Consider the following 18561-nt stretch of genomic DNA (forward strand, 5'->3'; position numbering starts at 1 on the left):
CTTTGCCAGGTTTTGACCCGAGAAACTTAGTGAAGAAAGATCATTATTCAGTATTTCATTTTTTTCTCTCCTCTGTTTTCTGGCTTCTGTTCTTTGATTTTTTTTGTACTAGAGAATAGGGAGGTTCAAAATGATAAGTGTTTCTCTTAATTAGTAACGATCTAGTTCTGTTTTTGTTGTTGTTCCTTCTCTGGTTAAGACTGTTCATCTGTACAGTGTAGCAGGCATCAAACTGCTGGTTTTCTCATGTAGCCCATTGTTAAACTTTTAGGGAATGGGATCTTTTCCTCTCCACATTGCCTTCATTTAGGATACCCACTCTAGTATGATGTCTGTAAGGCCTCTTCACTTCCCTCCGCCTAGAGCTTCTTGCTGGGATGTTACCTCTGTTGAGTGGCCAGGTCTGTTTATTGGGTTACCAGCATTGCTCAAACCCTGCTTCCTTCCCTGTTTTCTCCTTGATCCATACATATCGTTTCATCCTTATTTTTTATTTATTTATTTGAGACAGTTTCACTATGTCACCCTCGGTTGAGTGTTATGGCGTCACAGCTCACAGCAACCTCAAACTCTCGGTCTCAAGCGATTCTCTTGCCTCAGCCTCCCAAGTAGCTGGGACTACAGGTACCTGCCACAACACCCGGCTATTTTTAGAGAGGAAGTCTTGCTCTGGCTCAGGCTGGTCTTGAACCTGTGAGTTCAGGCAGTCCACCCGCCTCGGCCTCCCAGAGTGCTAGGATTACAGGCATGAGCCACCACACCTGGCCCTGTTTCATCCTTGATACTCCACATGGTGGAAGTATAGGCTGCTCCCTTGCTGCCTTCCCTTTTTATTATTTATTTATTTATTTTTGTAGAGACAGAGTTTCACTTTATTGCCCTTGGTAGAGTGCCGTGGTGTCACACAGCTCACAGCAACCTCCAACTCCTGGGCTTAGGCGATTCTCCTGCCTCAGCCTTCCGAGTAGCTGGGACCACAGGCGCCCGCCACAATGCCCAGCTATTTTTTGTTGCAGTTTGGCCGGGGCTGGGTTTGAACCTGCCACCCTCAGTATATGGGGCCGGCGCCCTACTCACTGAGCCACAGGCGCCGCCCTGCCTTCCCTTTTTACATTAACTACTATTTCTAGTTCCCCTTTCTTACTCCTTATTCCTGCTGGAGTTAGTTGCCTGGACATATCAGTTGCTTTGGTGCTTCAGTACTCCTCTTGGTCCTTTTATTCATTTATCCTTTTCATTCATTTTAAAATCTCCCTCCTTCTCTCCCCCTTCTCTTTTCAGACATTTTTCCTCGTCAGCTTCTCTCATTTTCATCCTTGGGCATTTGTAAATCACATTCTGAATAATCACCATCAAACTGTATTAGTACTTTCCTGTCTTGTGGACCCACTGGAGAGTGTCTTGTTTCTTCTTTTCCTTCCCTTCCCTCTTCTCCTCTCCCCTCCCCTTGTCTCTTTCCTTTTCATCTTAAGAGAAGTGAGAATTGTCTCCTCTGCTTAGTTTGTCAGTGTACTGTCCAGATCAGTTTGAGGTGCTACTTAATCTGTTTTCATTTCCTTCATCGAAGTATAAAAGATAGGCCTCATTGGCCTTATTTTTTAAAAAGGTTACTATTTGGTACTCCTAATTAGGTGGTTGTTGGCTTAAAAATGTCTAAATATTGATACTGTTTGTTGCTGCTTAGTGAGTGGAAAGAGCTGTTGGGAGCTGGGCAAGGTGGCTCACGCCTATAATCCTAAGACTCTGGGTAGCTGAGGCAGGTGCATTCCCTGAGTTCAGGAGTTTGAGACCAGCATGAGCAAGAGTGAGACCCTGTCTCTACAAATAGAAAAACTAGCTCGGCATTGTAGCGGGTACCTGTAGTCCTAGATACTGGAGGCTGAGGCAAGAGTTTGAGGTTGCTGTGAGTTGTGACGCCATGGCACTTTAGCCAGGGTGACAGAGTGAGACCCAGTCTCAAAAAAAAAAAGGCAAAAGGAAGACATTGTCAATGTTTCATATTTTCTGTATTTTTTTTCATAAATTTTTTTTTTCTTTTTGAGATAGACCCTCAAGCTATCACCCTGGATAGAGCTCACAGCAACCTCCAGCTCCTGGGCTTAAGCGACTCTTTTGCCTCAGCCTTCTGAGTAGCTGGGACTATAGGCACCCACCATAACGCCTGGCTATTTTTTGGTTGTGGTTACTGTTGACAGGCCTAGGCTGAATTCAAACCTGCCAGCTCTGGTGTATGTGGCTGGTGCCCTAGCTGCTTGAGCAACAGGTACCACCTTTCCATAGAACTTTTATACTTTGTCTTTAAAAACCTATATTTAGCTTCTACTTTAGGCATATAAAGGAAGCTCTTAAGTTTTTTTTTTTTTTTTTTGTAGAGACAGGGTCTCACTTTATGGCCCTCAGTAGAGTGCTGTGGCTCACACAGCTCACAGCAACCTCCAACTCCTGGGCTTAAGCGATTCTCTTGCCTCAGCCTCCCGAGTAGCTGGGACTACAGACGCCCGCCATAACGCCCGGCTATTTTTTGGTTGCAGTTTGGCCGGGGCCGGGTTTGAACCCATCACCCTCGGCATATGGGGCTGGTGCCTTACCAACTGAGCCACAGGCGCCGCCCAGGAAGCTCTTTAAGTTTTATCTTCTCATTAATTGACGGTTTGAGGTTATTTTTACCTTTGTATGACAGGTAAAAGAAGAGCTAATGTTTAATGCTTTTTATAATCTAAAATATGCTTTACTTTATTGGATATAGTCAGAGTATGAATGAAAGGAGAAAACTAGCACAAAAAAATCACTAGATGTGTACTTATTAGAAATACTATACCTAACAAAATGTCATCTGTGCATCTCCTCCCCTATTTTTGCTGTGGCATTTTGTAATCAATGTCCTCTGTCCTTTATAGCACATCCAGCATTTACTAAGAAATATGTTCTGATTTTAGCTATTGAGTGGGAAAGAAAAAAATGCTGATACATTTTAGCTATAATAAATGTTGTAGGGATGTTTAATGTAAAGTTTTCAAACTTCAGAAAATATATTAAAGACTCATGTTTTACTCTTTTATCTTTGAAGGATGTGGTAACTGGACTTAGTCCCCTGCTCTTCAGGAAGCTCAGTAATCCTGACATATTTTCATCCACTGGAAAAGCTAAACTCCAACGACAGCTTAGTCAGGATGACTGTAAATTACGGAGAGGAAGCCTGGCCAGCTCTCTGTCAGGTAAATATCTGATTTTGTTTTTTATACTTGATCTTAGTCAAAGGCCAAGAAATGATTGACTTTGTTTTTTAAATAATTTTGGGACTGGGTGGCGCCTGTGGCTCAGTGAATAGGGCGCCGGCCCCATATGCCGAGGGTGGCGGGTTCAGGCCCAGCCCCGGCCAAACTGCAACAAAAAATAGCCGGGCGTTGTGGCGGGCGCCTGTGGTCCCAGCTGCTTGGGAGGCTGAGGCAAGAGAATCGCGTAAGCCCAAGAGTTAGAGGTTGCTGTGAGCCGTGTGACGCCACGGCACTCTACCCGAGGGCGGTATAGTGAGACTCTGTCTCTACAAAAAAAAAAAATAATAATAATTTTGGGACTATGTGGTCAGTATCGAGGGGTATCAACCCACTTAGTGTCTTGGCAGCTTCTCTGGTAGTAGTCTTGTATGGAACAGTTTGGTAAGGCTGTCTCACTTCCCTTAATGCTTCCTCGTGGAATCTCTGATTAGTAACCTCCCGAAACAGGTAGATATTTCTCCTTTGCTCACTATTACTGGTCACTTCTTTTTTTTAATTTTATTTTTATTTATTGTTAAATCATAGCTGTATACATTAGTGTAATCACTCTTTTAATCTGATTTTTATTCTCTGCCCACTTATGTAGATGTTACATCCTTTGCTTCCTTTGATTTTTCTCTTTTTTCCATTCCCAAAAGTAAAGCCTATAGTCCCTCTCCACTTCTTCCAAAGAAAAGGCATTTACCAAATTCAGTTGGAGAAAACTATACAAAGAAGTCTATAGGAAGTCTAAATCGGAAGCAGTTAGACTGTGGCAGTGTAGTTCTTTAGCTGGGGATGCCATCTTCCATTAATTCACCAAAATGATGAACACTAAAGGGAAGAGGAGAGGCACTTGATACATGTTCTCTAGGCCTTTTAGTAAACATGGAGTTAGTTGTCCCTGTGGCCACATACATATGGATCTGCAAGAAAGGTGATACTATAGCTATCAAGGGAATGGGTACTGTTCAAAAAGGCATGCAAATGTTACCGTGGCAAAACTGTAAGAGTCTACAGTGTTACCCAGCATGCTGTTGGCATTGTTGTGAAAAAGAAGATCGAGATTCTTGCCAAGAGGATTAATGTGCATATTGAGCATATTAAGCACTCTGAGGAGCAGAGATAGCTTCTTGAAAGGTATGAAGGAAAATGTTCAGAAAAAGAAGGAAGCCATAGTACCTGGGTTCAACTTGAAGCACCAGCCTGCTGTGCCCAGAGAAGCCCACTCTGTGAGAACCAATGGAAAGGTTAGCCTGCGTGGCTGGAACATGTTCCCTACGAATTCATGGCATAATAGATATAAAAACAAAAGGCTAGGCTTGGTGCCTGAGTAGCACAGGGGTTGGGGCGCCAGCCATATGTACCTGGTGGGTTCATACCCAGCCAGGGCCTGCTAAATAACTATGACAACAACAACAACAACAACAACAACAACAAAAATATCCAAGCATTGTGGTGAGCGCCTGTAGTCCCAGCTACTGGAAGGCTAAGGCAAAAGAATCGCTTACGCCCAAGAGTTTGAGGTTGGTGTGAACTGTGACACCATGGCACTCTACCAAGGGCAACATAGTGAAACTGTGTCTCAAATAAATAAATAAAAAGCTACTGTGAAAATGTTAAAACAAAATTGTGACATACTTTTAATCAATCAGTAGAATGTGAAAAAAAATATTTGACTTTAGCTAAGAGTATTAGATTAGTAGAGAAGAAAATATAATTTCTACTCTTTTGCTCAATAGTATATAATTTTCAATTTCTTTTTCTTCCTGTCCCTATACAGGGCTGTTCCATTGGCTTTATCTTCTTACTCTTATATTGAGATTTTTATTTTATCAGTCAATATTTAATTGTGTTTCTTGTTTCAGTTTTCATAGCATTCTGTTTTTCTTTCAGAGATATGGTTATCTTCTAATTGTCCATGAATAAATAGATTTTTGAATTTTGAATTAAAAACTAATAAAAGGTTTTGGTGTTTAGATCACCTCTTTCTTTTGAGTATCTGGTAATCTAAATATCAGTGTTTGGTTCTGAAATCCTAAATCACTTTTATCCCACAAGGTAATTGCATGGCTTCTGGGTGGCACATTGTGAAGTTTGGTTGGGTGTGACTGTTCTGTCTAGAATTTTTAGTTAATTTGATTTTGGCCTTTTGCCTTACTTTATGCCTTTGTAGATATTTTTCATTTCTGAGTACTCAACCTAAGATTTTGCAGGATAGATTGATACTTAAGTATAACCTCCTCCATGTGTTAGTAGCTTGTACCTTTCTTTGACCAGTCCTATTGTTTATGATCTACCTATGGACTTTTAGTTTTTTTTTTTTTTGAAACAGAGTCTCACTATGTCCCCCTTGGTAGAGTGCTATGGCATCACAGCTGACAGCAACCTCAAACTCTTGGCCTTAAGCAATTCTCTTGCCTCAGCCTCCCATGTAGCTGACTATAGGCACCTGCCACAATGCCTGGTTATTTTTTATTGCAGTTGTCATTGTTGTTTAGCTGGCCTGGGCCTGGTTCGAACCCGGCTCCCTCGTTGTATGTGGCTGGTGCTGTAACTACTGTACTATGGGCACCGAGCCTAGATGTAAAAAAATTTTTTTTGAGGCAGTGCCTCAAGCTGTTGCCCTGGGGTAGAGTGCTGTGTCATCGTAGCTCACAGCAACCTCCAGTTTGGGCTCAAGTGATCCTCTTGCCTTAGTTTTTTTTCTATTTTTCTTTTTTTTTTGAGATAGAGTCTTACTACGTTGCCCTCAGTAAAGTGCCAGGCAACCTCAAACTCCTGGGCTCAAGCGATTCTCTTGCCTCAGCCTCCCAAGTAGCTGGTACTACAGGTGCCCGCCACAATGCCCGCCTATTTTTTGTTGCAGTTATCATTGTTGTTTATCTGGCCCAGGTTGGGTTCAAACCTGCCAGTCTTGGTGTATGTGGCTGGTGCCGTAACCACTGTGCTACAGGTGCTGAGCCTTTTTTTTCTATTTTTAGTAGAGCTGGGGTCTCGGTTTTGCTCAGGCTGGTCTCGAACTCCTGAGCTCAAACAATTCACCTGCCTCAGCATCCCAGAATGCTGGGATTACAGGTGTGAGCCACTGTGCCAGGCCTGGATCTTAGATTTTCCTCTAGTGTGTTTCCTCCCTCATTGTCAGTGTCTGTCTCTCCTGTTATGGCCTTTGTTTATTTTACTTCCTTATTCTCATTTTTATGGTGTTTCACAGAAGGCAAAAGATAAAAAACAGCATGTGCTCGGTCTGCCATGTTTACTGAGAATGTTGCATATAGGCATAATAGCCTCTTGAATTATAAAAATAGTAACTAGAATTTTTAAAAGCTTTTCTTTTTGGCCAGGCATGGTGGCTTATGCCTGCAATCCTAGCATTCTGGGATGCCTAGGCAGGTGGATTGCCTGAGTTCACAGGTTTGAACCAGCCTGAGCTAGAGTGAGACCCCGTCTCTAAAAATAGCTGGGCGTTGTGGTGGGTGCCTGTAGTTTCAGCTACTTGGGAGGCTGAGGCAAGAGGATTGCTTGAGCTGAAGAGTTTGAGGTTGCTGTGAGCTAAGACGCCACCATACTCTACCAAGGGTGACCAAGTGAGACTCTGTCTCAAAAAAATAAAAAAAAAAAAGCTTTTCTTTTTCTCTGTTGTTTACTAAAGGACTAGTTGTTTATATTGATTCATATTGTTCCTTCTGTTTATTGTTATTTTTCTTAAATTCTTGGCAATCTTTGGCATGCTCAAGTCCTTATTGGTGTATGATGCTCAAATGGGTTTTTTCTATGGTTGTATAAGCCTCTTTTCTCAGCAGGCCCTTATTTTGAAGAGAGATGTGATATGTGTGGATAGGTTAAGTGAATAAGCTGGATTTACTTTAGAATTTATGGGTGAGTAACAGGCAGGTCATCCGGAGAAATGTTGAACATTTGTAAAATGAAGGAAAGAAGGCAGGTAGGCAGACTCTAACCAGAACTTAGTGGAAGTTATGAGTTGAGAACCATCATCGTCATCATCATTATTATTATCATGGGTTTATCTCTTAGTAAAAGGAACATTTATTTTATTATTTTTTTTGAGACAGAGCCTCAAGCTGTTGCCCTGGGTAGAGTGCCGGGGCATTACAGCTCTCAGCAACCTCCAACTCCTAGGCTCAAGAGAGTCTCCTGCCTCTGCCTCCCAAGTAGCTGGGACTACAGGCGCCTGCCACAACACCTGACTATTTTTTTGGTTGCAGCCGTCATTATTGTTTGGCAGGCCCCCGGGCTGGATTTGAACCTGCCAGCTCAGGTGTATGTGGCTGGTGCCTTAGCTGCTTGAGCCACAGGCGCTGAGCCAGTAAAAGGAACATTTAAATGAAGACTTGAGGAATAGCTAGATTTTAAAAATATATTGCTCTTTTCTGATTAAAAAGGTAAAATACATATGTTGTAAAGGTTCGAGTACAAAAACATACATCTTGTCAAATTGAAGTCTTAAATCTTTACTTTTGTCTGCATCAGAGTTTTCTGCTACATGTAGTTTGCTTACTTGCTGTTCACATGAGTAGTGTCATATTTGGTTTGCAGCAAGAACAAACAAAAACACCTCCAAATTCTTTCCTTACAACTTTACTATAGTGGACACTTCCATGACTAAGATTTTGCCACGCACGGGAAGAATTTTCAGGTGAACTGGGTGATCATGATGAAGTCGAGTGAAAGCATAAGGCATGATGTTGAAGTTGAGTGAATGGGTGTGGAAAACATGAGAGGAGATGAGGCCAGAAAAATGGTCTGGATTCTGAGGTTCCTTTTAGTAAGTACTTGGCCTAATTTTTCAAACAGTTGTTTTTTTTTTAATTTTTATTTTTTTTTGAGATAGAGTCTCACTTTGTTGCCCTGGGTAGAGTGCCATGCATCATAGCTCACAGCAACTTCAAACTCTTGGGATCAAATGATCCTCTTACTTCAGCCTCCTGAATAGTTGGGACTACAGACCCCTGCCACAGCACAAGGCTATTTTTTTTTTTTTTTTTTTTTTTGTAGAGACGGAGTTTTACTTTTATTGCCCACGGGTAGAGTGCTGTGGCATCATACAGCTCATAGCAACCTCCAGCTCCTGGGTTTAGGCGATTCCCTTGCCTCAGCCTCCCAAGTAGCTGGGACTTCAGGTGCCCACCACAACACCTGGCTAATTTTTTGTTGCAGTTTGGCTGGGGCTGGGTTTGAACCTGCCACCCTCCGTATATGGGGCTGGCGTCCTGCCCACTGAGCCACAGGTGCCTCCTGACCAGGCTATTTTTTATTTATTTTATTTTACTTATTTTTTTTTTTGAGACAGAGACTCACTTTGTTGTCCTCAGTAGAGTGCCATGGTGTCATAGCTCACAGGAACCTCAAACTCGTGGGCTTAAACGATTTTCTTGCCTCAGCCTTCCAAGTGGGAGATTTCTTAACCTCAGCCTCCCGGCTATTTTTAGAGATGAGATCTAGTTCTGGTTAGACTGGTCTCGAACCTGTGAGCTCAGGCCGTCCACCCGCCTCAGCCTCCCAGAGTGCTAGGACAACAGGCATGAGCCACCACACCCAGCCTTTTAATTAATTTTTAAAATTTCAAAATGTTAAAGGACATCAGAGGTTTTTAAGCAAAGGAATGACATGATCATATTTATTTTGGTTAGATCGCTAATAACAGTGTTGAAAATGATGTGAAAAAAAGGGAGAAATAGGACTTGTATCTTAGTTAGAAAGTCATTGCAATTCTCAACATTTGGTTTTTGTGAGTGACTCTCTTATGTGGTCTTTCAGTGAGATTAAGGTAGTCACTAAACCTGGACTGAGCACATTGAATCTGGTGAGAACCAGATGATCATGTAGATCATCTTTTGCCTTCTGAAAGCCTAAGGGCCAAACTTGTCTAGGAATGGTACTTGTCAGTGCCCCTCGTATTGCGTTAAGTTGGTGAGAAACTAAGTAGGCTGGAAAGGATTGGGTAATCCTTAACTGCTAGAGGTGTTAGGTGTGAGGGTAGGAGGCTGGTATGGTGGTGGGTGTTAAAGAGCACTTAAAGTAGTTAATTCATGTCAGTATTCCATTTGCAATGTCTCAAAAAAAATGTGATCTTGGCTGGGTGCGGTGGCTCACACCTGTAAATCACCAGGATAGTTGGAACTTTTAAAGGACTGTGGACTCTAAAATGAGTATGGAGGAACTTTGTTAATATAAATACGATTTTATCCACTTGATAACATTATAATTGCAGTTTTCCATTTATCAATAAATAATTACATGTATGTTTTCTGAATCTTGTATTTGAAGGTAAGCAGCTGCTCCCTTTGTCCAGCAGTGTCCACAGCAGTGTGGGACAGGTGACATGGCAGTCTTCAGGAGAAGCGTCAAACCTGGTTCGAATGAGAAACCAGTCCCTTGGGCAGTCTGCACCTTCTCTTACTGCTGGCTTGGTAAGTGTTAGTGGAGATGGTGATTCTCTCTATGAACAAATCCTTGATTGTCGTTTGTCATTGCCTTTTTCCTTTTTAGGATTTGGAGAATTTCCTAAATTGAAGTATAGTATATGAATGAAATTTATTTTGAAAAAGGGCCTCACCGGGTGGCTCCTGTGGCTTAAAGGAGTAGGGCGCCAGCCCCATATGCTGGAGGTGGCGGGTTCAAGCCCAGCTCCAGACAAAAACTGCAAAAAAAAAAAAAAAAAAAGGGCCTCACCATGTTGCCCACGTAGGCCTTGAATTTTTGGGTTCAAGCAAGTCCCCTGCGTCAGGCTCTTGAGTAACTAGGCTGATAAGCATATATCACCACACCCAGTGAAGAATGAAATTTGAATTTAATATATTTTGATTGCTGTCCCATGGTATCACTGTCGCTGGTATTAATTATGTAGTGATGATCAAGAAAAGAATTCAATATGGTTTTAACTGTATGAATACATTTCCCGAGAAAGAACTTTCTTTTTATAGAAATGATCCTAAATCTTGTGGCATTCTGTTGCTTTGGTGTACAGCTCTGTGGTATATATATTTAGTACTGTCAGGATAGGGAGTATGTTTGGCACATAGGGCATGCTTAATCTGTGTGTGTATATATATATTTGTTTGTGTGTGTATATGTATGTACGTATGTATATGTATATATGGGTAGGTTGTTTTCTGCCTGTTACTGCATATTGTATCTCTTTACCCTCATTGACCTTGCCTCTGTATCTAACTCTGTATCTAACTCACCCTCTGACTTTCTGCTGATCTCACTTTCCTCTTTCCTCTATCCTTAGGACATGGCACAGTAGTAGTTTGTAGGGTGTGATAACAGAAATAGTTTGCAGGATATAATGACAGAAACTTGATCCCATTAAAACATAATCTTATCAGGGCCGGGTACAGTGGCTCACGCCTGTAATCCCAGGCAGGTGGATGGGGAGGCCAAAGCAGGTGGATTGCCTGAGCTCACAGGCTTGAGACCAGCCTGAGCCAGAGTGAGACCTCATCTCTAAAAAAAAGTAGCTGGGCATTGTGTCGGGTGCCTGTAGTCCCAGCTACTTGGGAGGCTGAGGCAAGAGAATTGCTTGAGCCCAAGAGTTTGGGGTTGCTGTGAGATGTGACGCCACTGCACTCTAGTGAGGATGACAAAGTGAGACTCTATCTCAAAAAAAAAAAAAAAAAATATATATATATATAATATGTATATATACACACACATACATGTATATGTTTAAGCCTTTGAAGTCAACATATATGGAATAGATAGCTTTATCAGTTTATCACTGATAAACTTTATCACTCCACCAGGAAGTGGAGGTAGGCAGAGTGTATATTCATGTAGAAGCTGATTTTTGGATCAAAAGATTTCCTGGTATCACCTGAAGTTTATGACTCTTAGGCCACAGAGAAAATTGGGATCACTTCCTCAACTTTTTTTTTTTTTCTGTAGAGACAGAGTCTCACTTTATTGCCCTTGGTAGAGTGCTGTGCCATCACAGCTCACAGCAACCTCCAGCTCCTGGGCTTAGGCGATTCTCTTGCCTCAGCCTCCCTAGGGAGGGTCCCTCCCTGGGACCACAGGTGCCTGCCACAATGCCTGGCTATTTTTTGTTACAGTTTGGCCGGGGCCGGGTTTGAACCTACCACCCTCAGTATATGGGGTCGGTGCCCCACTTACTGAGCCACAGGTGCCGCCCCACTTCTCCAACTTTTTATTTTGAAAATTTCAAATCAGGCTGGACGTGGTGGCTCACACTGGCTCATGCCTGTAATCGCAGCACTCTGGGGGATTGAGGTGGAAGGATCCTTTGAACTCAGGAGTTTGAGATCAGCCCGAACAAGAGCAAGACCCCATGTCTACTGAAAATACAGAACATTAGCTGGGCATTGTGGAAGGTGCCTATAGTTCCAGCTACTCAGGAGTATTGCCAAAACCCAGTAGTTTGAGGTTGCTGTGAGGTAGGCTGATGCCATGGCACTCTAGCCTTGGGTAACAGAGTTAGACTCTCAAAAAAAAAAAAAGGAGAGAATCTCACTCTCTCATTCAGAGCTGGTATCCAGTGGAACAATCATTAGCTCACTATATACCTGAATTTGTAGACTGAAGTGATCCTTCCTCAGCTTCCCGAGTAGCTGGAAGTAGCTTTTTTTTTTTTTTTTTTTGAGACAGAGTCTCACTTTATTGCCCTTGGTAGAGTGCTGTGCCATCACAGCTCACAGCAACCTCTAGCTCCTGGGCTTAGGTGATTCTCTTCCCTCAGCCTCCCCAGTACCTGGGACTGCAGGCGCCAGCATATACCACTATACTTAATTGTTTTTGATTTTGTATAGCAAGTGTCAGTATGTCTTTTAATTAGACCATTACTGTCATGTATTTGTATGCACAGGTTTATTTAATAGTGCTAAACAAAGATTGAAAAGCAATATCGGGCGGTGCCTGTGGCTCAAAGGGGTAGGGCACTGGTCCCATATGCCGGAGGTGGCAGGTTCAAACCCAGCCCCAGCCAAAAAAACCACAAAAAGAAAAAAAAGAAAAGCAATGTCAGTTCCATTGGTACGTTATATAAGTAGGAAAAAAAAATTTTTTTTTTTTTTTTTTTGCAGTTTTTGGCCGGGGCCGTGTTTGAATGCACCACCACCAGTATATGGGGCTGGCACCCTACTCCTTGAGCCACAGGTGCCACCCAGCAGAAAAAAATTATTAAAGATATTTTAATTGAAATAGAGAATTAATAATTACTAAACCTCATACCTAATTTCTTTTTCATATATTCTCCTTTATTTTCTTAGGAACAGTGAGTTGTCATTCCCCATTTTTGCAGTGTGTCTTTTTTTACCTACAGAATGCTAGGGAATGAGTTTGGTTTCAGCATGTATAGACTGGTGGCCTTAAAAGAGAGGAATGTTAAGAAGTAATAGTGGGGGCTCGGTGCCTGTAGCTCAGTGGCTAGGGTACTAGCCACATACACCGGAGCTGGCAGGTTTAAACCCAGTCTGGGCCTGCCAAGCAATGATGACAACTATAACCAAAAAATAGCCGGGCGTTGTGGTGGTGCCTGTAGTTCCAACTACTTGGGAGGCTGAAGCAAGAGAATCGCTTAAGCCCAAGAGTTTGAGGTTGCTATGAGCTGTGATGCCATGGCATTCTACTGAGGGCAACAAAGTGAGACTCTATCTTGAAAAGAAAAAAAAAAGAAGTAATAGTGTGCATAAAATACTTAAGTAGGAGATATGAGACTGCTATCCTTGGAAAGGCCTGTGTGGAAGGTTGGCCTTTGGCTGGTATCTACGAAATTGAATGGTAAACAGTGTTCTGTACTGATAAAACTTTCCTTGAATGATAAAAGTGACTCACTGTGCAAACAATGTGGTTTATGGTGAACTCTTGCTTTCCTCTGGGGAGTCTGAAGTTTTGGTGTGGACTAAGCAAAGGTCTTGTGTGTCCAGCTTCAATAAAAACTTGGAGCACTGGCTCAGCATGCGTAGCTCAATGGTTAGGGCACCGGCCACATACACTGGGGCTGGAGGGTTCTAACCCGGCCCAGGCCTGCTAAACAACAATGACAACTACAACAAAAAAAATAGCTGGGCATTGTGGCGGGTGCCTGTAGTCCCAGCTACTGGGAGGCTGAAGCAAGAGAATCTACTTAAGCCTGAGAGTTTGAGGTTTCTGTGAGCTGTGAAGCCATAGTGAGACTCTGTCTCAAAAAAAAAAACTTTGAGCACTAGTTTCTGATGAACTTTGCTATTGGACAGCATTTCATGTGGGTTGCCACCATTTCTGGCTAGAGGAATTTAGGGTGTCCTATGTGACTTCACTGGGATAGAACTTTTGGAAACTTGTGCGATAGTGTTTGATGGGCTTATGAAAATGATCAAGGGTAAATCTCTGCAGAGTTACATTAATGGTGAGGGGTTGAGGATTGTTTTATGTGTAATTACTTCAAGTTTTTTAATAGCACCTGAAACTGGGCCATCTTTTTCTCTATCACTACTTGATTAGGAACTGACATTGTTTGCCTTATAGGGGTAGGATGTCATTGCTTCTGCTGTGTTCTTCTCATGTGCTTTAAGGCATATAAAGGAGGTTGAAAGAGCAGGACGCTTATTTTCTTGGTCTGTTAACTCCTTATAGCAGGTCTTATTTTTATCTTATTTTCATTATTTTTATTCAGTCAATGTTAAATATGTGCCCACTATCTTGAAGTATTATGCTTAGGATCTGTAAGTGATAAAGTATAAGGTATGTACACCTCTCAAGCTGCCTCATCTAGCTCTGTTTCTTTTTTTTCCCTTATATTCTGCCTAAGTGTAATAAATCCTCTGTTTTTTTTTTTCTTTTTTCTGCCTTAGGATTTCCTGATTGATATTTTATGTTTGTGAATATGTTTAACTGTTAGTGTAGTTAGTTAATAATATAAACTATCCTAGAAAGTCTGTTTTATTTTCCATACTTGTGAAATTGTTTCCACCCCATAAAATGATATCTTTTGGAGCACATAATTTGATGTGTGTGTGAACATAACAATCACAGTTTATTACTGTGTTAAATGAGAGAATTATAGGAAGAATTATGACTTAAGATACTCCATTAGTGCTTAACATATTTATCCTATCTAGAGTAAACAGATTCATATTGCAAGATCTGATAGGTTAAACTGAACCTATGGTAATTTAGTTGGTTCTGAGATCCACTTGAAACTAATTTGCAAATTTTCTGCCTAAACTGCTTATTGTATAGAAGCATTTATTTATCTGGTGTAGGGTCTGAGAAATATGAAATGTTATAAATTTAGAGGTAACTTGGCCAGGGATAGTACCAGTTCTTTTGGTAGAGACATATAAAAGGGAGATACCAGTATAATTATAATTTTGAGGATAAAATTATTTTGATTTTCCGTTGGGTCATATCTCTGCATTTTACGGTCCCTTCCTAAGACTCATCTGGTTTAAGTTAGTGATAAGAAATACTGTTTCCACGTGTTGTCATGATTTTTATTCATTCAGCAAACACATTTATAATTACTGTAGGGTTTCCGGAATTGTGAGTGCACTAGGAAATAAGATATATCAGATATTGTGCTTGTTCTTAGAGAACCAATTAACTAATAATTGATGTATGATTGCTATAATAAAGAGCTGTGTGAGCCTAGTTTGGTCACAAAAGAAGTGATGATCAGTTTGATATGGGTGGGAATTGAAAACATCATAATGACAATATTTGAGCTGAGTTTTAAAGGATGATTGGAAGTGAATAAGGGATGTTAGTTGTGTGTGAAGGAATAATAACTTTTTCTAGTGAATGAAGGAAAGCTTCATGGAAGAGGTGGTGTTTGACCTGGATGCTGAAAGATGTAGGTAAGATTTAGACAGGGGGTTCGGTGCCTGTAGCTCAGCAAGCTAGGGTGCCAGCCACATACTGTGGAGCTGGTAGGTTCAAATCCAACCTGGGCCTGCCAAACAATGACAACTACAACCAAAAAATAGCTGGGTGTTGTGGCGGGCGCCTGGAGTCTCAGCTACTTGGGAGGCTAAGGCAAGAGAATTGCTTAAGCCCAAGAGTTAGAGGTTGCTATGAGCTGTGACACCACAACACTGTACCGAGGGCAACATAGTGAGACTATGTTAAAAAAAAAAAAACAAAAAGATTTAGACAGGGAAATAATGGAGTTTGGGCAGGGAGAGGGCCTTTCTAGAGTAGGGAACATATACTAAAGGTATGATGGAAACCTTAGAAAGAGGGCTGGGTGTGGTCGCTCACACCTGTAGTCCTAACACTCTGGAAGGCTGAGACCAGCCTGAGCACGATCAAGATTCCATCTTGGCTTGGTGCCTGTAGCTTAAGAGGCTAAGGTGCCAGCCACATACATCAGAGCTGGTGGGTTCTAATCCAGCCCGGGCCTGCCAAACAGTGACAATTACATCCAAAAAATAGCTGGGTGTTGTGGTGAGTGCCTGTAGTCCCAGCTACTTGGGAGGCTGAGGCAAGAGAATTGCTTAAACCTAGAAGTTGGAGGTTGCTGTGAGCTGTGATGTCACAGTACTCTACCCAGGGCAACAGCTTGAGGCTCTGTCTCAAAAAAAAAAAAAAAAAAAAAAGTCTCCATCTCTACTAAAAATAGAAAAATTAGTCAGTCCTTGTGGTGAGTGCCTGTAGTCTCAGCTACTCTGGAGGGTGGGGCAAGAGGATCTCTTGAGCCCAAGAGTTTGAGGTTGTTGTGCGCTATGATGCTATAGCACTCTGTCAAAAAAAAAAAGTTAAAAATACTAAGTGGTTCATTTTGGCTAGAGCATACAGTTTATTTACTCACATGGCAGTTGCTGTACCCAGAGCTGGCTGTATATTAGACAAAACAGACAGGGTTCCTGCTCTTTAGAGCAGTGGTTCTCAACCTGTGGGTCTCGACCCACAGGAACTGTATTAAAGGGCCGAGGCAGTAGGAAGGTTGAGAACCACTGCTATAGAGCCTCAGGGAAGGAATGGAATGGTAGATAATACTGTAAATAATTGGTTGTGTAGATTAGATTAAAAGATAAAGGATTTTAATGTTAAGTGAAGTCATTAGGGCTTAATTTTTAGGTAGTGAGGAGCCATTGAGGATTATTCGCGTGGTTGGTAATGTTTAATTATGGCACTGGAGAGAGACTGGGGTGGAGGGAGGCTGGTATAGAGGGGATGGTTGGAATTAAAGGATACAATGCAGATTCAGTACAGAAGTAGGCATAGCAAGATAGAGAATAGTGTATGTTAAGTGCCCAGAAAATGTTTTTTTAACTGAATCGGGGTCTTTGTGTCTGTCCATGATCTTTACTCTCTGTACTCTTTTTTTTTTTGTAGAGACAGAGTCTCACTTTATGGCCCTCGGTAGAGTGCCGTGGCCTCACACGGCTCACAGCAACCTCCAACTCCTGGGCTTAAGCGATTCTCTTGCCCCAGCCTTCCGAGCAGCTGGGACTACAGGCGCCCGCCACAACGCCCGGCTATTTTTGGTTGCAGTTTGGCCGGGGCCGGGTTTGAACCCTCCACCCTCGGTATATGGGGCCCGTGCCTTACCGACTGAGCCACTGGCGCCGCCCTACTCTCTGTACTCTTTTTGCCTTCCTCCTCAGTTGTCCCTTTGCATTCTTCTACTTTATTTACCTATATTCTGACATTGCTTTCTTAATTGGCTTATTTTTGAAATATATCTTATATTTTCCCCCTCCTCTCTCCTCCCCTTCTCTCTCCTCCAATTCTCTCACTTTCCCTTCTCTCTCCTTTTAAAACTTGAATAGCTGTCCCATTGTTACACACAATATGATTAGGTAGTTAGGCTTTTTGCTTTTCCCTTAAGCAGTATACTATGATACCTTGTAATCCGAACTTAATCTGTTCCAGAACCCCATTAGAGTTACAAATTGTTCAAGTTCCAAGACAGTTTTTCCCCTTTAAAGTAATAGAAACTGAATTAATCTGTTCCTGGGTCCCAAAACTTGAATCTTCAAAATGATTTTAACAGTAAATACACTGGACTTTAAGGTAAAATATTAATAAATAATACTGTTTGAATAAAAATGTAAATTAATAAAATTAAAACTATAAAACCTAAAACTATAAAGGCCTGCTTCGTCACAGTGGAACACTTGGTTTGAAACGTACCCTCACCGTTCACAAACTCCTTAAACTCCTTTACAAACCTTTTTGCTGCTTTAGAATTATAACTGGCAGCGTCTCTGTGCATAACAACACTATGGATCCCAGTACTCCCTACTGTTTTTTTTTTTTTTTTTTTTTGAGACAGAGCCTCAAGCTGTCACCCTGAGTAGAGTGCGGTAGCATCACAGCTCACAGCAACCTCAAACTCTTGGGGTTAAGTGATTCTCTTGCCTCAGCCTCTCAAGTAGCTGGGACTACAGGCGTCTGCCAGAACACTCTGCTATTTTTTTCCATTGTTGCAGTTGACATTGTTTTAGCTGGCCTGGGCCGGGTTCGAACTGCCAGCCTCGGTGGATGTGGCTGGTGCCCTACCCACAGGCGCTGCCTGTTCTTTGTATTTTCACATGAGTTTTAGAATTAACTTGTCAATTTCTGCAATAAAAAAACTCTGCTGGAATTTTGATTGAGATTATATTAAGTTTATAGGTTTATTAGGGGAGAACTGATAACAGTATTGACACTTGTGATCCATGAGCATGTTCTGTGTCTTTACATCTTTAATTTCACTAGTTAGGTTTTATAGTTTTCAGTGTATAGGTTTTAAAAAAAATTTTTATTATTATTTCTTTTTGTAGAGACAGAGTTTCACTTTTTCGCCCTCGGTAGAGTGCCGTGGCGTCACACAGCTCACAGCAACCTCCCACTCCTGGGCTTAGGCGATTCTCTTGCCTCAGCCTCCTGAGTAGCTGGGACTACAGGCGCCTGCCACAATGCCTGGCTATTTTTTTGTTTTTGTAGTTTGGCCGGGGCTGGGTTTGAATCCGCCACCCTCGGTATATGGGGCCGGCGCCCACCCACTGAGCTACAGGCGCCGCCCATACAGGTTTGGTACATCTCTTACAGATTTACTTCCAAGTATTTCACATTTTGATGCTATTGTAAATGTCCATAGCTTTAAATGTCTCAGTTTCTGATTGCTTGTTGCAGAAATAACCGTTGGTTTCCTCTCCCTCTCTTCCTCTCCTCTCTATTTCTTTCTGTCTTTCCTTGCTTGCTTAGCTTTCTTTTCTTTCTTTCTCGAGATGGGGTCTCACTCTGTCTCTCATGCTGGAGTTTGGTGGCTTGATCATATCTCACTTCAACCTCTAACTCCTGGGTTCAAGTGATCTTCCCATCTCAGCCTTTTTAGTTGCTGGAACTAAAGGCACAT

At 41.9% G+C, this 18561-nt stretch overlaps 1 protein-coding gene across 4 annotated transcripts in view; it reads left to right on the forward strand.

The window, feature by feature from the left end:
• The window catches only part of MAST2 (microtubule associated serine/threonine kinase 2), a 221091-nt gene that overhangs the window by 27535 nt on the left and 174995 nt on the right, over positions 1 to 18561 (forward strand). For all 4 annotated transcript variants that reach the window (XM_053576307.1, XM_053576308.1, XM_053576310.1 and 1 more), the window contains exons 2-3: positions 3068 to 3215; positions 9543 to 9685. In XM_053576307.1, coding sequence (XP_053432282.1) covers positions 3068 to 3215; positions 9543 to 9685 — 291 coding nt within the window. The remainder of the gene's footprint in view (positions 1 to 3067; positions 3216 to 9542; positions 9686 to 18561) is intronic.

The sequence above is a fragment of the Nycticebus coucang genome, chromosome 22 (genome assembly GCF_027406575.1).
Source record: "Nycticebus coucang isolate mNycCou1 chromosome 22, mNycCou1.pri, whole genome shotgun sequence".
Classification (NCBI taxonomy): domain Eukaryota; kingdom Metazoa; phylum Chordata; class Mammalia; order Primates; family Lorisidae; genus Nycticebus; species Nycticebus coucang.